Source organism: Narcine bancroftii, chromosome 1, assembly GCF_036971445.1.
Source record: "Narcine bancroftii isolate sNarBan1 chromosome 1, sNarBan1.hap1, whole genome shotgun sequence".
Lineage (NCBI taxonomy): Eukaryota > Metazoa > Chordata > Chondrichthyes > Torpediniformes > Narcinidae > Narcine > Narcine bancroftii.
In genome coordinates this window covers 204,703,884-204,727,575 of record NC_091469.1, presented here as the reverse complement: position 1 = coordinate 204,727,575, position 23,692 = coordinate 204,703,884, and the positions used below count along the sequence as shown (strand labels likewise).

Sequence of the window (23,692 nt, the reverse complement as noted above, 5' to 3'; positions counted from 1 at the left end):
AAAACAGACTGAGCTTAAACTGCAGAGTATCAAAGCTATGAGTAAATAAATGACATTAAATGTTTTAATATAACATAGTTTTAAACATTAAAACCTCATAAGGCTACAATAACAATAAGGTAAGAACAAGTAGCCAACCTGAAACCATTTGGCATGTCGCAGAGACGCCAAGGCGTTTAGGCATTTCTGCCTGTCCAATAAGTCCGCTGGATCTTTCATCGCAAAATTTTCTACTGGTGAATGGAATAAGAAGACAGATACAGTTTGACCAAGGGGTTTCTGTCATTCAGTACTAGGGAGTGGCAGCATCCTAGGCAAACAAGGCTCCCAGAAATTTTAATGATTTAATAGTGCATTGTGGTTACTACAGCCATTTACAGTAACGTGAACATGTGAGACAGAAGCAAAAGGCATTCATTCGGGATACGAATCAATGGCATATCAACTGCAGAGTATATGATTTTGAGTCTATTTAAAATGCAGAACACAACAAATTATACCACACAGCAGATACTTTTGTTGACTGTTAGCCAGGCCTCTTTAATTTCTGGTTTTCTGGGTAAATCTAAAATTAAAATAGTGGACTGTAATGAAAAGTAAACCAGACTTGCTTTCAAACTTCTAAGTCTCAGATTGCATCCCAGTTCTCAATCATCTTACTTCTGACAGACCAGAATTTTAGGAGCTCACGTAATTAAAAATAAAAGTTCCATTCTAACATCACATTCTAATTGCCACCACATGTTGAGATGTTGATATCAAGGGCCCAGGAAACCAGAAATTAACCATGTGTGGCCCTACCATTTTAACTCCTTGTGCAAGTGCCATTTATGCAACTCATTTTCTGAAAACAATTTCTTCAAAACTTTCAGCCATTTATGATCATACAATAAATTTGGCACATACAACAAAGGTATTAAAATGTAACAGAAACATCATGGCAGTTAACCCCCAATGAAATTTGTAAAATACTATAATAGTTTCAGGTATTTTCAACAACTGGAGTTTCTGCCTTGTAAAGCATCAAAAACATCTGCCATAAAGTACAATATTTCTTACACAAGGGATACAAAGATAAATTGCTGTAGATGGGTGGTTAATAGTCTAAAACATTGGATTAGACAGCATAAAGGGTGACTGTCTGCAGAGACCATTTTTTCAAGTACACAATTCTGTCATAATGAAGCCAGTTACAATATCCCTCCTCAACATTTTAATTTTAAGTGATTTTGTTTCAAAATTATGAATATAGTTTCATATCATTCTGATGCTCACAGGGCATTAACGTTACTTCTACCGGAAAATTTCAATCTGCTTAAACATATTTTTGTAATGTTTGATTATGTTGAAGGGGATGTCTTTGTTAAAAAGTAAGATTTTTTTTGCAGTCAGTCATCTTTTACATGCAAGTTCTATCAAAAAAAAAGATAAGGGTAAGGGATAGAGAGCAGGCAGTGAATGGGGTAGACTTGCACCAAAGTCCCTTTTAAAAATACTCATGCTTTCACTTCATGCCCTGTACAATTTTGAGTTTGAAATGAACGTAGGCTTCTAATATGGAAATTCTATCAACTTGAAATAAACAGAATAGTTAGCGTAGTGATTAGCGCAATGCTGTTAAAGCACCAGCGACCAGGGTTAGAATTCGGCACTGTCTGTCAGGCATTTGTATGTTTTCCCCGTGTCTGCGTGGGTTTCCTCCGGTGCTCCAGTTTCTTCCCAATCTTCCAAATAAAAATGTACTGGATTTGTAGGTCAATTGGATATAATTGGGGCAGCAGAGACTCATTGGCCAAAAAGGCCCATTACCATACTGTATGTCTAAATTTAAATTTATATAGTTCCATGGCTTGTGGTGACAGCAAATCAAAAAAACTACTCATGGAACCATTCTTGGTAAAGCAGAAAGTTGCAAGTCTCACTTTAATAAGAAAAAGTGATGCGTACAGCCATTGCAATATTCTGTATAAGTATATCCACACTTCAAGCACAGTGAATCCAATCACCATCAATTAAGACTCAATGTTCGGACATTAGAAGTTAAATAAATTTTATATTTCAAAGGTTGAAAGAACAATCTTGAAATCTCGACCAAGAACAAAAAGTAATGCATTTAACTGACAAAGTAAAATTGAAATTAATCAATTTTATTTGTGGTGAATACATTTATTTCAAACCCTATCATTGTAAAGTCACATGGTGGGTGTCAAGAACCTGCTCATCTCAAGTTTACAAAAAAAAAATCAATAGTACAAGCAACATCAAGATTTATCATTAAACCATAGCATACCCTACCACAAACCTTACCCCCTTTCCCTCGCCCTTCAACCAAACACGAGATTGTAAAGAGCAGGGCATGAATGCGCATGAATCAGTTGAGTAAGACAAAAGGTACACAGCTGAGTAAGTCCCTTTCAGCTAACATTGCTTTGGGTGCTGATTAGTGACTATAGCATACTGTGAGGCAGGAAATTCCAGATGGTATTAGTTCTGGCACACTGTTAAGTTGCCAATTAAAATATATTTAAATCATCTGTCTTTACTAATGGAGCTTATTTCAATATGCATTTTCTGTATGTAACCATACATCATTTTATACCACAATTTCTTGCTGTACAGTATTAAATTACTGAAGGGACTTGTAGCAAGTCTAGAAATAGGGAGAACAGCAACAGGGAGTCCCCTCCTGCCCAGGTGGGCATAGCTGCCTCCATTCCCATGACAGAGAGTGGCCAGTTGGTCAAAGGTCTGACATTGTCCAGTAAGGATCAACAAACTAGAATTGACATCGTTTGCAGACTTAAACAAAAAAAAGAATGCCTAAAAGTAAACAATAAAAATAAATTAACATTATTTTATTCTGACCAGCCATTTTTCTTTCCCAATCTCAATGCTATTAACAGATTTAACAATTGAACTCAAAGCATATCTGGATAAACATGCATGTATTTAGATTGCTTCTTGCATACTGAATGGGCTCTGTGATTCAAGTACTTGATTCAGGTTCAATTACAAGGAGACTGTAATTTGTAATCACATAAACATAACTCAAAATGAAGTTATTCAGCCAAATATTCATGCCAATTCAATTAGTACAATTCCCAATTACAATTTATCTTTCATAAAGTAGAAAGATGCTGAAGCCATTTAAATTAATATACCCTGTACTGAGTTTTAAGACTGCATCATAATACCTTTTCACCTACATCATGTTGCAAAATTTTACTGTGTGTCTAGGACTAAACAACTGCAACAGGGTGTGATGCTCAAATTATTTTTTTTAAATGTTCTGCCAGAAGAATTAATTAAAAATTGCTGCTTTCCTGCATATACAAAGAAAAATTTAACCACTACAAACTTGGGTGCTATATTTTGAATGTGGTTAAAATTTGAAATGTATTGCAATTGAATCCAGATGTATTGTTTGTATCATTTTTGGAGCACTGAGATGGGGCAATAATTACACCATATACACTTACAAATAAAACAAGTCTTATGACATTTATGTGGTCAGAATTTGTTCTGTGAGTATGCAGTAGTCAGGTAATTAACTAAAATCTATAAATTCCATAAGAGCACACAAAATTTTCGTAATTTGACTTACGACCCTCTGAATTTCATTATCATCTATTCAACTTCCATTTTGATTTAAATTGCCTTTGAAACTCTGGCTAAAGAACCTTTTGCTTTTCATTTTTAAAACCAAACTATTCAAAAATTTTCTCAAGTGAAACCCTGAAACTACAAAATTAATTTTCAATTTGTGTTCACACCTGCTCTGCAAGACCACAGAAGTCTTACAGCAAGCAACATATAAAACAGGAACACACATGAAAATGCCGATCAATATACCTCCATCTAGTTTCTTTTCCATTTCATCTCTGATTGCTGGTGAACTGAGAACTATTTTCAGTGTCAACTTGGGTTCTTTTGTATTTTGAACAATGATGGCCGCCTCTTCTGTGCATTTTTCAACTTCATATTTTTCCTCTGTAAGTTTCTAAAAATATCAAAAATGTAAAATAGTAACATTTAATGAAACAAAAGTCATCTCCCTCATGTCTCAATATTTCAAAACAGACATCATTTACCAGCACTTACTGGGTCAGTCCTTGTTTATATATAAAATAGATAGTATATACAGTAAGTAGTAAGTCCTCTGCAGCTGTTAATGAAATATTGGACTTTAAAATTCCAAGTCTTCAGCTACAGCAAGCTGTTTTGAAAGCCTGCAATCAGCCAACTACTATTCACCCAACTTAGAACAAAAGTCACAAAATAAAAATGTGAATTCACGTTCCTGGTCAAGTTTCCATAGATCTTAATTTTTAGTGCCATAACTGTATATCCAAATATTACATGCATTTATTCCCAAAAGTATTTTTAACAGTAATTATCCTTCTGCCGTAGTCCCTTGAGATTGAGGATAGTTTGCTTCTATTCCAATTTTGAGTTCTGAGTTGACACAGTCAACATTTGAATTGCAGGCTATTCCATTCATGGGGTAGGAGGTACCTGACAGGGCAGGCAGGAAGATAGTTTGTAAAATGCTGCACTGATTCCATCATTTATGCGGTGCTTCTGTGGGCCTTGAAGTTCTTAGTTCCAAGCTGGATGTTCCTTCTCCACTTCAAGTTATTATGGGCCAGATAATACTCGCAGTTGTTAGTGGACCTACAGTATTTCTTCAAGGAAATTTTCAGCATTCTTGAATCTTTTCTCTCCGTGTTGTAATTTCCTCCCATGACTGCATTGTCTGTCTTGGGAGTCTGGTGTTGAACATGCAAACATTTTATCATTAACATAGCTAAATACTAATAACAACAACAACTAGGGTCCTAATGCTGGGGTGTTAGCTTAGGAGAGCATACGGTCATTAGTTTGCCTCACCCTCCAATGGCTTTGCAGATGCTACATTTATGGTAATTTTCCAGTGCTTTGCTGTAGGTAGTCCAACTCTTAGAAGGCAGTCCCATAGACCTTGAGTTGTCTCAGGTTTGCACTTCAAAAGCTGTTCCTCATCAGTGAGAATTGATGCTGGTGCAATTTAAAATACAAGATTACAAAGGAAGATCCATTTGCACCAAGCAAGAGCAGCATGAGACTGCAGTTAAGGGGTTCATACAGGTGCCCGATGATTGCAGGGAAGAAAATGTCTTTGAGCCGCTGATGTGTGCTTTCACACTCTTTGTCTGACTTACCAATGGGAGGAGGGAGAAGTGGGTGTGTCCAGAATCCAATAGGTCTTTCAATATGTTGGTTGTCTTTCTCAAGCAGAAGGAGATGCAGATGGAGTCCATGGAGGGGAAGAACATTTTTGTGATGATTTACATTATTACAGGATACTATTCATAAATCTCACAACCTGCAGGAAGAAGTTATTGGTGGGGTTGGGGGAGTGGGGGGAGGAGATGGAAACCAAAGGAAGAGGTGGTTGGCATACAGTAGGGACAGCTGGTAGGGAGTTTGAATGGAAGGACAGGCAGATAGAGCAAAATTGAATGAGTTGCAATGCAACAGGGACAGAGAGTCAAAAGTACCAAATAAAGGGAGAAAGGTTTTGTACTTAAATGCATGGAGCATTAAGAACTAAAGAGGATGATCTTGTAGTACAGCTACACATTGGCAAGTATGATGTTGTGACCATCATGGAGTCATGGCTAAACCATGGATGTCATTGGGAGCTTAATGTCCAAGGATACACAGTGATTCTAAAGGATAGGCAGGCAGACAAGCAAGCAGAGGAGGTGGCATGTCTGTTTGCAAGGAACAACATTAAATCATTTCAAATAGGTGACCTAGGATCAGAAGATGTAGAATTATTGTAGGTTGAGTTAAGAAATGGCAAGGGTAAAAAAAAAACTGTTGGAAGTTAATATATAGACCTCTAAATAGACTGGATGTAGACAACAAATTATAACAGCAAATAGAAAAGGTATGTCAGAGGGCAATGTTATGATAATTATGAGGGATTTTAACATACAAGTAGATTGGGAAAACCAGGTTGGGACTGGATCTCAAGAAAGAGAAATTTGTAAAAACCCTTAAAGGTGGCTTTTTAAAGCAGCTTGTTGATGAGCCCACAAGGAGATTGGCTGTACTCGATTCGGTGTTATGGAATGTGTGATTAGAGAACTTAGAGCAGGGTAGCCAACCTTTTAATCATTAATTTAGACAAAGCACTGTAACATGCCATTTTGGCCCACGAGTCTGTGCCCCCCAATTAACCTACACCCCCGGAATGTACTTGTGGCCAAAATGACCTGTTACCATGCTGTGTATCTAAAATAAAAATTGGCCACCCATGGATTAAAGCAACCATTATTTGGATTATGGAATGAATGAATTTGTGACCAAGTTTGCAGATAATACTGTTACGAGTCCAGAGGACCCCAAAACCCAGCAGCAATAGATATTCACAAAGACAAATGGTTACTTAAACAAAAGTTGCTTTTAATTATCTTTAAACATGAAAATAGAATCAAACTTTAACTTGTCACTATTGACTTACTTAACCCCCTTCTAATTCTAAGTGCGTGTGTGTGTAATATGCGTGTAAATTCAGAAAAGTTCTTTGGTTCACGGTCCAATCTCACTTCTCATTCCTCCAAGTTCACTGGTGCAGGCAATTCTTATACAGTGCACAAAATCTAACATTTATAAAGTTCACCAGGCTTCGATGCTTGACAGGTAAATGGTTACCGCTCAGGAAGGTTCTTGTTGGTTTAGTGAAATTTGTTGTTCCAGGACATCCACAACTGATTCCTTTTTAATCAGCCACTCCAGTGTCTTGCTGACGAAACTTGTCCCCTTCAGGGTTCTCCAGATGATAACCTCTTTCTTTCAGATCACCACAGAGTTCCTTTTTGTTTCCCTTATTTCAAGTGAAACATTAGACAGCCAGTCCTCTCCTCTTGCATGAACCACAAGTGCTTTAACCAGGCTGAACAAAGCACTTACAAACCCGTCTTCCAAATGGGGCTTTTCACAAGCTTGCCAGCTTGTCTTGTTCCAGTCCCAGCTGCTGTATCTGGCTGTAACACTGTGGAAGTGATCTCTGTGTGTCTCACTCTCTTGCACACACATACTTTGACTCTCTTTGCTTACAAAAACCACATAACCCTCTTAAAACAGCTCCAGACAGAAGACGGCTCTGGCAAGCTCTTTCACCTGTTGGCTTTTTGTAAACAACAATCCATTAGTGAAGTCTCTTGGGCACTCTCCAAAGCTCTTGCAAAAGCTGTGGAGCCAATATGTCTAGCATTAGCAGAGCTCCAGTATTTCAAATAAGATCTGTTTTAAAGTATTTGTATGTAACCTACCCTAACAAACCTTTCCCAATTTATCTCCCAAAAACATATCTATATACTCTGTCACAATACAAAGGTAGGTGGAGGAGCAGGTAGTGTTGAGGAAACAGGAAGGCTGCGGAAGGCTGCAGAAGGACTGATACAGCTTAGGAGAATGGGCAGAGAAGTGGCAAATGAAATATAATATCAGAAAGTGTATGGTCATGGGTTGTTGTGTTTTGCTTTGTAAATATAATTTTTAGTACATTTTGAAAATGGAAATTTTTGATATGTATATTTATGGAAAAAAATTAAAATATTCAAAAAGGATAACTCCAGGAATCAAATGGTTATCATAAGAGGAGCATTGACAGCTCTTTCCTTGTACTTGATGGAATTTAGGAGAATTTAATTACTTTGAATGTTGAAAAGCATGGACAGAGTAGATGTAGATGTCCATGGAGGGAGAGTCTAGGACAGGGGTGGCCAAACTGCAGCTCATGAGTTACATGTGGCTCTTTGGCATAAAATGCGGCTCGTGGTAATATGTTGGCTGAGACAAGAATCGTACGAGTCAGTGTTCACAATGGTAATTTTAGTGGCTGTGACCTGCGATTGAAAATATATGGCGTGTATACTGTAAATACGTGTGAAAAAGTCAACCCCCTATTTTTGGCACCAGCTTCTGATGCCCTGACCACAGACCCTTGCCCAAGCCCTGGGCGCCCACTCATCCAAGCTCCAGACAACCCGACCACAGACCTACAACCCAGTCCTAAATGCTCGATGCCCCGACTGTTAATTTACCACCCAGTCCCGGCAGCCCACCCATCCTAGTTCCCGATGACTCGAATGACATAGGTGGTTAAAAGTAATAGTCAGCCCCTAAATTTTAACCTTAAAAAAAATCGGTGCACAAAATTCACCTTATTTGGAACATGTATATACGGTATGTGTACTTTTTGATTAATGAAACTAATACAATTTAAAAACTATAAAAATGAGTAAATATTATTACATACATATATTTCTTAATATTTATATAAAATTTTTGTTACAAAATTTGCACGCAAGAGTAAAAACACATATGTATATTTTTCATATCTTGCGGCTTTCAAGTTTATCATACAAGGTTCTTAAGTTAGGAAAGTTTGGCCACCCTTGGTCTAGGACAAGAGGGCACAACTTCAGGATTGAAGTGCGTCCACATAGAATAGAAATGTGTAGAAATTTCTTCAACCATAGGGTGGTTAATCTGTGAAATTTGTTGCCACAAGCAGTCATGGAGGCCAGGTCACAGTGTGTATTTAAGGCTGAGATTGATAGGTTCTTGATTCACCAGGAACTCGAAGGTTATGGGAGAAGACAGGGCAGTGGGGTGTAGTGGCAAAATGGATCAGCTCATGATTAAACGGCAGAGCAGATTTGGTGGGCCAAATAGCCTTTTTCTGCTCCTATATCTTATGGTCTTATGCTACTTCTCAGCCTGGCAGTCCTGATTTTGATTCTCATGTATTTTCTTCTTGATGGTAGTAATTCTCATCATTGGAATGATGTGGAAGCTATGGAGAGGGTGCAGAGGAGATTTACCAGGATGTTGCCTAGATTGGGAAAGAAGTCTTATGAGAAAGGTTAGCAGAGCTGGGACTTTTCACTTTGGAGTGTATAAGGAGGAGAGGATTCTTGATAGAGGTCTATAAGGTTATGTGAGGCAAAGATAGTGTGGACAAGCCAGCACCTATTTCCTAGGGCAGGATCAGCAAACATCAGAGGACATAGTTTCAAAGTTAAGGGAGGGAAGTTCAGAGGAATCATCACAGATACTTTTTTTTTTAACCATAGATTGTTGTGGGTACCTTGCCGGAGATGGTGGTAGAAGCTGAAACATTGGGAGCATTTAAGAGACTCTTAGACAAATACATGATGAAAGAAAAATAGAGGGTTATGAAGTAGGGAGGGTTTAGTACTTCTTTTTTGGCAGGGAATATATGTAGTACGTCAAAGATACTGTGTGCTGCACAGAAAGGGTCTACTATAATTCTTTAAGCCCTATTTAAGCAACGCTCCTGATAAGTGTCATTAAAAGAGGAAAGAGAGACCCCAGTGATCTTCTCAGCTGTTTTTATTATTCTCTATATTGACTTCCAGTTTGATGCTTTGCACCCACACCACACAATCATCTAACCAGATAAAACACTCTAAATAGGACTCATGTGAAAAAGTTTTTAAGATGGGTGCTAGTAGCTTTGCAGACGATGCCGCTTTAGTTGCCCATTCAGAGCCAGCTCTTCAGCGCTTGACGTCCTACTTTGCGGAAACTGCCAAAATGTTTGGCCTGGAAGTCAGCCTGAAGAAAACTGAGGTCCTCCATCAGCCAGCTCCCCATCATGACTACCAGCCCCCCCACATCTCCATCGGGCACACAAAACTCAAAACGGTCAACCAGTTTACCAATCTCGGCTGCACCATTTCATCAGATGCAAGGATCGACAATGAGATAGACAACAGACTCGCCAAGGCAAATAGTGCCTTTGGAAGACTACACAAAAGAGTCTGGAAAAACAACCAACTGAAAAACCTCACAAAGATAAACGTATACAGAGCCGTTGTCATTCCCACACTCCTGTTCGGCTCCGAATCATGGGTCCTCTACCGGCATCACCTACGGCTCCTAGAACGCTTCCACCAGCGTTGTCTCCGCTCCATCCTCAACATCCATTGGAGCGCTTTCATCCCTAACGCCGAAGTACTCGAGATGGCAGAGGTCGACAGCATCGAGTCCACGCTGCTGAAGATCCAGCTGCGCTGGATGGGTCACGTCTCCAGAATGGAGGACCATCGCCTTCCCAAGATCGTGTTATATGGCGAGCTCTCCACTGGCCACCGTGACAGAGGTGCACCAAAGAAAAGGTACAAGGACTGCCTAAAGAAATCTCTTGGTGCCTGCCACATTGACCACCGCCAGTGGGCTGATATCGCCTCAAACCGTGCATCTTGGCGCCTCACAGTTTGGCAGGCAGCAACCTCCTTTGAAGAAGACTGCAGAGCCCACCTCACTGACAAAAGGCAAAGGAGGAAAAACCCAACACCCAACCCCAACCAACCAATTTTCCCCTGCAGCCGCTGCAACCGTGTCTGCCTGTCCCGCATCGGACTTGTCAGCCACAAACGAGCCTGCAGCTGACGTGGACTTTTACCCCCTCGTCCGCGAAGCCAAGCCAAAGAAAAAAAGTAGCTTTGCCCTCCTCGACCTTCTTATAAACTGCAAGTGCTGTAGCATTTATATACATTACCAATAGCAAGGGTCTGAGCACCAGTCCTTATAGGACACTACTATCAGTCAACCAATTACTAAAACAACCTTCTAACAACAGCAATTTTAGCTCCAGTCTGCCAACTGTCCAAACCTTTTGAACCAATATAATTTATCTTTGCCATGTTGATACATTTAGTTACCAAATAATTTCATAAAATTGGTCAGACAAAATGTTTCCTTGTCAAAGCCATGCTGCCTGGCTGCGTCCGATTAGATTCTGCTTAATACCTGTAATAATCCCCTCCCTTACAAATTTTCCTGATCACCCATGTTAGGCTTACAGGACTGTAGTTACCAGGTTTTTCCCTGCTGGTTTTCTTGAAAGCGGAGGGGTGGGGTGAGGGGGTCACGTCTCCTATCCTCCAGTTATCTGGCAACTCAGCCAGACTGCCAAAAATTTCTTCCCACGCCTCCTGCAGGTGCTGGGTATAAAATGCATCATATCCTGTGATTGCTATTGTCAGCCTGAATCACGTCAAGTTAGAATAGGTGTGAATATTGCATCCAGGTGCGTAGAAGACCTAAAGGGTATGAAGTTAACATAGACTTTTCAAATGGAGAGGAACTTTCCTTCAAATTCAGAGTCAACTTTCCCACATTTTCAAAGAGAAGGATATACAAAGGAACTTGAGAGAGATTCTGATCTGACATTTCCAGAAAGGAGACAAATCTGCACGTGCACATCAGATGGTTGCTCTATTTTACACAGAGAAATTCAATGCAAAGATTCTCTTCAACAGCTTTCTTCCTGTAATTGAAAATAAGGACTACAAAGAGAGGAACATAGGAAGTAGGAACAGGAGTAGGCCAAAAATGGCCCATCGAGCCTGCTCCGCCATTCAATAAGATCATGGCTGATCTAATTTATGACCTAACTCCACCTAACTGCCTTCTCCCCAGATCAACATTTAGAATCTAGAAAATATGGCCACCTTCCATATCTAAGGAGTCACCTCTCTACAAAGGCTGACTGACATCAGTGATGAAGTTTCCCATAGCTTTCAGAACACCAGTATAGCCTTTGCCCGTCCGAGGAAAACGGTTTGAACATCACGAGTTCAAACTAAAGCTCAGATTCTACCATGCAGCATTGATTCTTGCCATGCTGTACCTTTTGAGACATGGATTGTTTATTGTTAGCATCTCAAAGCACTGAAATTGTGTGTGTTCAAAAAAATACACCATGTTGACGGACAGGATAAAATTAAATTAATACCAGTATCTCCCAATATTTTAGCCCCTGCTGTATCTCCTCTATTTTCCACTCATCTGCCCTGGCCCCCTCTGCCCCCAGAGGCAACAAACACAGAATCCCCACCAGCCTCAGCATTCAACACATTGTCCTCTGCAATTTCTGCCACTTATAACATTATTCCAACACGAGATGCATCTTCACCTCTCCATCTTCCATAGGGACCACTCCTTCTGTGACTCCCTCATGCACCCACCCCTCCCCACCATGCCCCCTGGCATTTTCCCCTGTGGCCACATCTCCTCCCTCACTACTATTTCGGACCCCAAACAGGCCTTTCAAGTGAAGCAACACTTGTGTATTGGTGGGAGTGATCTACTGCATCCAGAAGCTCCCTTTGTAGCCTTCCCTACGTCGGAGAAATTGGTAGATCGCATCACTAAGCACCTTCGCTCTGTCCGAATCAGTGACAGGGTTCTCCCAGAGGCCAATCATTTCAATTCTGCATCCCACTCCCAGACTCGCATGTTCACGGCCTCGTGTACTATCCCACCAAGATCACCCCTAAATTGTAGGAACAACTCTTGATTTTCCATCTGGGCAGACTCCAACTGGATGGTATTAACATCAACTTCTCCGGTTTCTCCTAACCTACTCTCCATCTTCCTCTGTTCCCTTTCCCCTGATCTTCTTTCCCTGAGCTCTCCCCTTCCCTCTCTATTCAGAGCCATCCCTCACCCCATTGCTTGCTGCTGAGCCCACCCTCCCTTATCCCACCTATTACCTCCTGCCTTTGTTACTGTGCTTCTCCCCCTACTCTTCCCCCTTATCATTTTGCTCAGATGCCTGCCGACATTTTTCTATACCTTGATGAAGGGCTCAAACCCAAAACATTAGTTATGTATATATATATAAATATTTGACCTGCTAGGTTTCTCCCAGCCAATCTTGCTTTACTTTTTATTTCAAGCAGAGAGTTAACTTCAATGGTCAGACCATGTCATTCTTACACACAATTGACTGCCATGTTCTGTCACATCGATGAATTACCAGGTAAAAAGAGGAATTGGTCCAGAGAATGTCTAAAAACCACCTTGAAAATAAAAATCAATCCATGGAATTCACAACAAAAAGCATTTGGGGAGGCAATGAGATTATTTCAGTCTAAACGAATGCATAGAAAATAGGTGTAGGAGTAGGGCATTTGGCCCTTCAAGCCTACACCACCATTCATTTTGTTCATGGCTGCATCTCCTCTAAATACCCACCCATCCACTCCATCAAGCATCTACTGCCCATCTGGTAAAACATTGGCCTCATTAGTCACTAGGCCTTTTTATAAAAGGGAAAGAAGTGAATGTAAAGGTGGATATTCTCTGCCTTACCTTCATAAAAGCTCCAAGGGAAGATTCAGAAGGTAAATTCCTATCTGTCTGGAAGGTACACTCAAAGGTGGAGCGAAGCCACTCCACCTGCTGCATAAAAGGATTGCAGCTGAAAGCGGCTCCAAACAGGAAGGTAAGATGATTGACATCGCACTGACAGCCCTGTTGCCCCATCACTGAGTGGTCGGTGGAGCCATCAGGCTGCGTTCGCTAACACCGTCCCGCAGCTCATGCCACCTGCACCCTCATGCCCTCTCCTCCTCGAGGGGTTGAACTACCACTTCTCCATCGCCTCCACCCTCAGCCTGCTCAGCACCCCTCCCGCAGTCATCCTGGCCTAGGGTCCAGCACCGACCCTGCCCACTGCACTCTCACATCGCCTGCTCCTGATGGGGCTGTCAGGCAGCAGCACAACAGAGCTAATAGGCAGCAGCCAGGGGTGGGAGGGGCTTGCAACAAGCGGAGGCTGTCAGGCAGCAGGGCGGCGGGGGGGGGGATCAGTCCTCAACATAAAAGGTAAATTCACCTTTTCTTTGTAAAACTTGAGCAGGCGATAACGCAGCTATTGTGCATAAATACCCTATTGTGTAACCCACAGAACTGGCATGGAAGCAAAGGACTGCTCAAGAAGTGTTCCTTTATAACATAAAATCAGCTAATGTATTACAGCTTCGTCCTACATTTTTGATTACGTGACCTGATGACATCAAAGAAAGTTTTTGGTTTTGGGCTTTTAGTAAAGAAAAGCAAAAATTCTTGAGAACAATATCCTCTGGAAGAGTTCACAAGGAGGTGAAAAGTTAAATATTTACAGAAACTAAACATCATTACCTTGGGTCAGTAAGAACACAGATCGTATGAATTTATTATTTAATTGCAACGTAACTGCATTTTTGGTATGCGAGTAATAAATAGTGATATACCAGTCAACATTGCTGCTACACAGTACCAGTAACGCAGGATCCATCTTGACTTTAATCGTCCTCTGTGTGGAATTTTATCATTCTCTGTGGCCCACACGCGTTTACACTGCATGTTCAGTTTTCCTTCAAAAACCTAAACTTTGGTAGATGAATTTGTTACTACAGTTTACGTTTAGGGTAGGTAGATGACAGGAAAATTGAGTGAAGATGATGGGCATGGGAGAAAGAATAGGTTACAGGGAAATAGGCAGGAAATAGGATTGATTGAACAGTCAAAAAGGAGGTAGGCTTCTATTTTGAATGAAATTTTCAAAAATATATGAATTTGTTTCTGGACAACTCACTAGAGACTGATGTATAAGGAATCAATTATCCAAACTGACAATTCTTTGTGTACAGTACCAAAAGTTCTTAAACCCAAACAATAACACTATTGTAATAAAGCACAAAATATTTTAAATGCTCAGGTCAGGCAGCCTCAGTTGAGAGAAAAAGTTGATGTCTCAATTTGACCAATTGTGTTCAGAGCATTTCCAGCCTTTTTTTGTTATTTCATGTTTCTAGTATCAGCACCTTTTAACTTTTGTCAATATTACATTTCCCATTCTGCCAATGCTATAGAAATTAACAATATGAAATTATGCTCCATTTGTATGATTTTAAATTGTGACTAGCTGCTGTTACACATTCTGCTCTACAAACTTGTTTCACCCCTCAAGACCACCATAGATTTCATTTTGTATAAATGGAATGAGGAACATTTGAAAGGAGTACCGGTGTTTGGTTCGGTGCGGACTAGAAGGGCCTAATGGCCTGTTTCCGTGCTGTAATTGTTATGTTATGTTATGTTATTCAAGATATAGAATGGAATTCATATAGAAAGAGGAATTAAGAACTACCAAATAGCTCAGATTAATAAGTGGATTAAAGCAGAATCTTTAAATAATCCTTTCTTTGATAGTGGGCGGAATAATGGGATAAAGAGGATAAAAGATTGTTTCTTAGATTTTTTTTGACTTTTGAACAAATGAAAGAGAAATAACAATATACCAAACACTATTTTTTCATACTATCAGCTTAAATCATATTTTAAAAATTTAGGTGCAAATTTTAGATTTCTGGAACAGAGCCCATTTGAGTATTTAATAATTTATACATTTATTGAGAAATTTATTACTAATATGTATATACAATTAGAAGACAAATTGCAGAAAAAAGAATTATACGTCAAAAAAAAGGAAAAAGAAATAAATATACAAATACATGATATGGCCTGGTTAAGATTGTGCCAGGACATGGTTCTGTCTCAAATTAAATTTCTTTTGGAGTAATTTAATGGATTTTCTGCAACAGATATTAAGGATCCCACTTCCACAAGATCCTATGTTAGTTCTACTTAGTGATTTTGCAAGGATTGACCCGAGAGTTCGCCTGGAGTGGTTTCAGAGGGATTTTTTGAAAATTGCACTAGTAGTAGCTAAAAAATGTATTGCAACTACGTGGAAGTTAGAAGCAAATTTAACTATGGATCGGTGGCATACTGAAATGTGTTACAATCTATGAAATAAATATAGACACTTTTTGAAAATTTGGTTTCCTTATATGCAAAAGATTGGGGTGATTACTTTATGAATTGTTTTTTAAGAGATAGTTTGTCAATTCCTGACCTCACCTTCATCTTGTAGTATTATATATTATTTTTAGTATTGTTAAGAATGAACAATAAGTTCTTCATATATATTTAACAGATTTTTTTTTCATAATCAGTAGTTTTATAATAGAATATATTTGTTCCATAATCTTAGCAATGTAAGTAACATTTAGTATTTTATAGACCTGTCAATTTTGTTTATAAAAGAATAATATTGTTTAAGAAAAGTTCTTAAAGCATTATGTAAGTTTTCTTAATCTTTCTTTTCTTAAACCCTTCTCTTTTCTTTTTCTTGGTGGGGGGAGGGTTCTATTTTCTGTGGGAGGGGATAAGATATGCATCAAAATTTTTTCTTTTGAAATATGTCCAATGGAATATGTTTTGAAAAATAAAATTTACAAAAAAAAGATTGTGCCTGTAGAGTGTAACTAATACAATTAATGTTAGATATCAAATTGTACTGTATAAATTACATGGACTTGATTCAAATTGTTCTGACAAAATGTTTCAGATGTAACAAAGAAACGGAACTTTAATTGCATGCAGTTTGGTCTTGTGAAAAAGTGGGAACATTTTGGGAAGATTTGAATATATTATTGAGACAGATTATGAAGATAGAAATACCAAAAGATCCCAGAATATTTTTGCTTGGTGATTTATATAACACTAATACTAAATTGAAGTTAGACAAATATCAACGAAAACTTTTTGAGTGTAGCAATAGCATTGGCACTGAAATGTATGGCAGTAACATAGAAGTCAGATAATTTTATAAGGTTGGATAGATGGCATATGGAAATTCAAAATTGTATACAATTGAAAAAAATTACTTATGATTTAAGGAATCAACCTGAGAATTTTTATATGATTTGGAAACCATATATGGATTTCATCAGTAAGAGTCCATCCACATCGTCTATAACACCCGCTCCTCCCAATTAATATGTAATGGATAGAATAATATGCTAGGAATATATGAATAGTGAATGATAAATACATTCAGTGTTTTTTTTTTTCTTTTTCTCTTTCTTTTGAGAAGGGGAGGGATGAGGATAAAAGAAAAAAATTATCTATTATTTTGTATCATTTTTATTACATTGTATTGTTATCTGATAAATTATATGTATGTATTGATGCAAATGAAAAATAAAAAAAACATAGATTTCCATTTTGTTTTCAACTACACTGGGGTTCTAGTACTCTCAATGTCCTAAACCGAAGATAGCATTTTTAAATACCACCCTGGATAATTCAGCGTTCCTACACGATAAAGCACAGCCCCAAATTAAATCTTGGCTGAGTGTAACAGATCCATAGCACTATTTTGAAGAGAATAAGGAAATTCTCCCTGGTACTCTGGACCTAAATGTGCTATTTTTGAGAGATTTTTGGGTACAAATTGTCTACCACATTTCCAGCATTATAAAAATGTCAACACTCCTTCATTCAGGAGCCTTGCTGTTTAGAGTGGTCAATCATGTCTCTCCATCCATCACCGTCTCTGACCCTCCGAATTGTGGTCGTTCCCTCCCCTGTTTCTAACCATGATTTTAATCCATCTATCATTTTCATTCTCTGTCTGCCTCTGTTTCTTCTTCCTTCCAGCTTTCCAGTTGTAACTAAATGTTCTAATATATAAATCTCTTTGCATAATGTGTCCAAAGAATTTTGATTGCTGTTTTCAGATTATTTTAAGTAATGTATGCTTTGTTTTCATTCTTTGTAGAACTTCTTCGTTTGTTATCCTGTCCGTATAAGATATGCATAGCATTCGTATGAGAAACATGCTGCATTGATTCTTTTTTCCATTGCATTTGTGATGGTCCACGATTCGCAGCCATACATCAATATAGGAAGCATGTAGCATCTGATAGTTTTAAGGCAGATGTCAATTGCTATTTTCTTGTTCCTTAGGATGTTTCTCATTTCTATAAATGCTGTTCTTGCCAATGCTATTCTTGCTTTTATGTCTATTTCACATTTGCCATCAGATGTTACCCATGATCCAAGATGCTTGAAGTTGTGAACTTGTTTCAGGATTTCATTTCCCAATACAATCCTATAATTTGGAATATCAGGTTTCTTAGATATTACCATTACTTCAGTTTTCTTTTTGTTTAAAGTTAGGCCAATCCTTTCGCTGTCAACACAACACATTCATATAATTGACTCTTGAAGTGCTTTAGATCATCCTGAGTTTGTTAAAGTTAGTAAATCTTTCATTTCCAATATTACAGGAAATAAACTGATATTGTCCAAAGTAATTGACAGATCCTTGGTTGCAACTTCAGGATCTCCTCTCATTTACAAAGTTCTACCCATCCATCTTTGCTGAAAGACGATGGTCTTCATGCCAAGATTCTAAGAAATCACAGTGGTATTTGCATCAAACATTAAAGATGCTGCATCCAATACTTAATAAATGCATAATTTATTATGTGGCTGTGGTTTTGGGTTTGATTTTTAAAAAGTGCCCTTATCTTTTGACAAGAAACATCAATTGCAAGCCCAAAATTGTATACTGTAAAATTACATTTATTGTACTTTATGAATGGCACATTCATTTCTCTTTTCAAACATTTTACACATTCCTCTGAACTTACCTGAATTTGTATTGGCAGATTGTCACAGACTATACTTAATAGCTTCTCAGTTGGTTTTTCTTTACACATCAATACTAACTCCAAATCCAAGTCTCCCTTTATCAGCAAACCCTTTGCAACCAATCCAATTCGCATCACACCGCACAAGACACGACCACTCTGTTCACTGTTAAAAAAAAGATGCATTGCATGATTCATGTGTTTTTAAAGATGGAAATATGGGACTGCAATTCTTCCACAAACTTTTTAGCTTGTCTGAGTAATGAATTCTTAAAATGTCAAGTCATGAATTCTTCAAGCCTTCCAAACTTTCTACCTTCAATTCCCCATTGATAATATTTTCCATTGATTATCCTTTCAGGTAATGCATTTCCAGTCATGAGAAGAAAACCACTCACTTCTCACCTGCATCTTTCATCAATTCTTCTAAAACTATGACCTGCCAAGCCTACAGTTAATGCCACTTTATTCAGCATAATTTTGATGACAGCAATATTAAAATGTTCTCTTATTTTACTCAAGTCTCTTACCAGAACTCTTCATACACGATAGCTTTCCAGTAAATAGCTTCTGCATCTTTTCCAAACCTTGACATCATTCTAAATTATGGTGCCTAGAGATGAACCAAACAAGGCCTAACAAGCACTTTATAACATATTGTCCTAGCTTCTTTCTTTTTGTAATCAACCCTCCATGTATAAAGTCCAGTAATGCATTTTCATTTATAAACAATATTATTGACTTGTCTTACCACATTCAATGATTTGGGGATGCGAATGAATTCCAGCACCCGCCCAGAAGTTCGAGCTTTGCCCCTTTTTAGAAAAATGCATCATCACCTTAGTGTCATATCTGACCCAGAAATGAGCATGAGGACACGTATCCATGGCATCAACGAGACTTTCTGTGACAAATCCTCTCCTATTTCATATTTGCCTATTCTAATGCATTGATAACTGGTCCCTTAATCCTCCATATTTAAACTTGGGAACTTCCAAAAGCTGTGTTGCCTGTGTTCCATCTCACACTATTCTTTTTTTTCCCCATAATAATATCATTGCTCGTGTACCCAGACTCTCAGTTAAGCAAAACCTTGATTTTTACATTTTTAAATGGTACTGTTTTGAAATCCTTCATTGATCTTGGTATGTCATAAATTTGTACCTTCTGCAGCCCTCACACCTTCTGGCCTCTGGACTGTCCCTGGATATAAATGTCCAATGATTAGCAATCATGGATCAAACTACCAAAGCCTATATAGAAAAAGGTTTTTTAATTTGAAGGACGCAATGTTAACACCTGCCATAATATGATATTGTTTGAATTAAGAAATCTTATTTAATTTTAAACCCATTTTAAACAAATATTTAACATATTTTAAAAATGGAAATTAAAATTTCCTAGCAAATCAACATTTTATATTGATGAAAATTCATACATCAGCGGATCATTAGTATACTTGACACCTCTGTGAAATCAGACAATACATCCATTTAGAAAAGACAATCATAAATAAGAAGCAACTTACCTTGAATTGCTCTCTGAAGTATCACTTTTTTTGCCTTCTCCAGTTCCATCTTCATCCACATCGACTTTAACTGACTGCAAATGAGCTTCATCCAAATAATCAGAGACATGTTTCAGTGCACATTCCACTGTAGAAACCATATTCTGTACAGCTTCAAGCTCTTCTTGGGAAGGATAGACTGCAGAATGTTTTGCCATGACATGACGATCATCATTAGCGAATGTTCGGATTGGCCTCTTTGGAAAAATAAAGATTTTACATTAGACTATTTTCTAACTCACAAAGGAATAGTAGCTCCAGATATCAGATCAATCAAAGCAGTGTAAAATTCCATGCATTAGATAACGCTGATCGCCTGCTTCCTCTGTTATTGCACCACTGGAGTGAAGAGAATAGACCTCCATTTTGTTTCTGGCTTTATTACAATTGGAGATTGATAGAGAAAAAAAAATCAAAGCTTAACGGCAGATAATTTGGAGACCATGGCTTTCAACTTCAGGAGGCATGAAGCATACCGCTCTTTCCATTCTCTCATGGTTTTGTTGCTTCTTGTCAGGGTAATAATTTTTTTTTGCTGATGAGGCCAAAGAACACATGCACCTTGTGAAACAGGCACAAGTTATAACTAAAATGTCGTAACGATTCACGTTAATAACATTGTTCGTGACTACCGATGATGATTAACAATTGCTCCATTCTGAAAGTTGTCTATTCATTGTGGTAGATCTATATTCTCTTCCTTACAAGTTTTGAGGCAACCTGAAGCGACAAGTAACACTGTAATATCAAGTGCACAAATCACTTTACCCTCTCAGTTTTACATAACATTTGAGCTATTTACCTTTGGTCAATTTTTTAAACATTTTTATTGTTACACAAATGAATTATCAAAGGAAGGTCATCTTATGAGCCAGATAGTGACACTATCTGTCAGAATTAAGCCTTCAATTTTGGAGGAAAATGCAAAAGTACCAATTTTGAATCGTAACTTAGTAACACACGAGAGGATAGGGCAAGAGCTTGACATGCAGAGAATATAACTTGAAGAATGCTGAAGACCCTACCGAGGCAGGTAACATTAGACAGCTTACCTTCTGTATGGTCTTCTTCATTCTTTCAATATACTTCATCCTCCAAATACAAATGATTAAGCCATCACCCAAACGGGGGAAAATTGCAAGACTCTGTCCATTTAAGACTTTTCATCCTTGCAGTAGCCATGCAAGCCACATGATCTCCCCCGCCTGTGCAGCATATAAGGTCTCATTCTGTACCTCAGTTCTTTCATGGAGGAGAAAACAGAAGAGATCAAATTGATACAGCGCAAAATATACAAAAGAAAGTGCGCCAAGCGAGAAAAGGAAAAGGTGGTGTGGTTTGAGCCAATACTAAAACTGTGTTTTTTTTTCACATTACTAATAATGATTCATCAGTTTCTTTTGGCAATCCTACATTTTATACAATTTTAAACTTACCTATATGCATCACTATTGTTGCCTTTTCTGTACTGCAAACAGTTAAACCGCTACACTAATCTCACCTATATGATTTTAACATGATAGATTCTGCAATTACATGGCTGATGAAGGATTTTTGACCAGGCAGACTTTTTTTGAGGATCCTTGGTTTGGACTTCCTATATTTTACTACTTAAGATTCATCCAATGCTGAAATACACAATTTTTTTTAAAAATCATGGCTGTCGTTGATAATATAAGTATGGCTGACAAAGTAGTGTGACAGATAACACATGATTCAAATTACTTGAAATGATTTCAACACAAGGATATTTGTAGTTTAGTGGGGGATGAGATCTTGCGCAAGTAATTGAGAGTTACCCTACTGTGTCTAAAATTTGAATTTCATCTTCTCCCACAGTAACTTGGGCTGCAGAATGTGAATGGAGGAGGTGTAAAAGAAAGATCAGAGGCTGCAACCATCCCTCCTTACCCTTCTCTCTTGGATTAGAAGGATCACTGTCACACTCATGCTCACGAACTGACAAACAAAGGTGAAATAGGTCTGTGCCCAAACCTAAAAGTTTGCATACGAGTCATTTTCACCCAGCGTTTGCTAGATTTCTCCCACTGACTTAACCATTGCTTTCTCATAATTGGTTTACAAAGAATCCAGACAATGATCCTTACGTGCTATATTGTAATAGTGATCTGGATTGGTGCAAAAGAATATTTGTTTCATTAAATTTCAGGACAGGAAATCTGTTACCCTAACCTTGCTTAGCCTATATAAAACACTAGACCCACTAGTGCTATAACTGCTTAATTGTCTCCTCACTAAGAATGGACAAAAACTACAAGGCTATTTTGAAGCAACTTCCATATTCCAAGAGCAAATCAGAAATAAAATAACAAGATGCAAATCATCAGTAACCTGTATTATTTTATTGAGAGTTAATGATCAAAGTTTAGATGGGACTGTAAACAATGGCATATAGTATTTTTCTTCTCTGTAAAACTCCTGGTTGTGTTCAGTTTTAAATATCAAATATGGAATGAGGATCAAATTTTCACAAGGACCTGGGAACAGTCCTAACACCTCAAACTAAACTGTATAATTATTCTCATTATATTTTTCTAATATGTACAAAAACTACTCAACATATTCTGGTCTCCATTATATTTGAATTGGTAGTGATAATTTATACTAATATTTCAAATAACCAAGTCAAGCACATCTGTATTTCAATTATAGGTCAGGAAGTCTTGGATGAGTAGTTGAAAGAAAGATTAATTACAGTGCATTAACAAACACTGAATTTCAATGGTTGCTCATGTGCTCGTCCCATTTTGGGGACAGCAGATCTTTGTACCTACAGATATTCTTTGTAAGTCATCAATTGGCAAGAAGCTTTGGTTATTTGTGGCATCTTCCCCTGAGTGTACAATATATGGTGCAACTTCCTTCTTGCTTCTTGGAGTTATACCCAATGCACAATAGACAATAGACAATAGGAGCTGGAGTAGGCCCTTCGGCCCGTCGAGCCAGCACCGCCATTTTACAGATCATGGCTGATCACTACTATCAGTACCCCTTTCCAGCCTTATCCCCATAACCCTCAATTCCTTTGCCCACTAGAGTCTTATCTAACTCTCTTTTGAACATAATCATCGAATCTGCCTCTACCACCCTCTGTGGCAGAGCATTCCACAGATTCACACTTCTCTGGGTAAAAAAATGTTTTCTCATCTCCGTCCTAAAGGGCCTACCCTGTATTCTTAAACTATGCCCTCTAGTCCTCGTCTCCCCCATCATTGGGAACAAGTAATCCGACTTCACCCTGTTTATCCCCCTGATAATTTTGTATACCTCAATCATCCTTCTAAACGCCATCGGATACAAGTCCAGTTTTTCTAGCCTTTCAGCATATGTCAACCCCGCCATCCCTGAAACTAACCTTGTAAATCTGCGCTGCACACCCTCTATAGCATAAGATGCCTACTGCCAATAGGTCTGAAAACTAAGGAAAGCAGATCCATGTTCTTTGAATTTAGAACACGGGGTATGTTGACAGGATAGTTGTTGAGATGTTTCCACTGATGGGAGACTCAAAAACAGGGATAGTTATGAGATCAGGGAACAGTCATTTAACACTGAGGTGGGATGGAACTTTTTGCAGAGGGTAGTGAATATCTCGAAGGGTCACACTGTCTAGATTTGTAAGGGTAATTAAAGAGAAAGTTGAGTTTTCTTCCCAGATCTGGTCTGGGACCATGGGAGATTGACACAGAAAAGATGAAAATTGGGATAAACACATTGAATGGACAACAGGTTTGAGGAACTAAGT

The 23,692-nt window shown here is 38.3% G+C and overlaps 1 protein-coding gene across 7 annotated transcripts in view; it reads right to left on the bottom strand.

Moving 5' to 3' along the window:
* The window catches only part of strbp (spermatid perinuclear RNA binding protein), a 184,875-nt gene that overhangs the window by 81,335 nt on the left and 79,848 nt on the right, over positions 1-23,692 (bottom strand). For 6 of the 7 annotated variants that reach the window (XM_069888815.1, XM_069888772.1, XM_069888762.1 and 3 more), the window contains 5 exons: positions 20,979-21,168; positions 19,888-20,123; positions 18,360-18,525; positions 3,853-4,000; positions 139-233 (listed from right to left, as the gene is read on the bottom strand). In XM_069888815.1, coding sequence (XP_069744916.1) covers positions 139-233; positions 3,853-4,000; positions 18,360-18,525; positions 19,888-20,123; positions 20,979-21,017 — 684 coding nt within the window. In that variant the 5' untranslated portion in view covers positions 21,018-21,168. The remainder of the gene's footprint in view (positions 1-138; positions 234-3,852; positions 4,001-18,359; positions 18,526-19,887; positions 20,124-20,978; positions 21,169-23,692) is intronic. The other variant, XM_069888805.1, reaches the window with a different exon arrangement.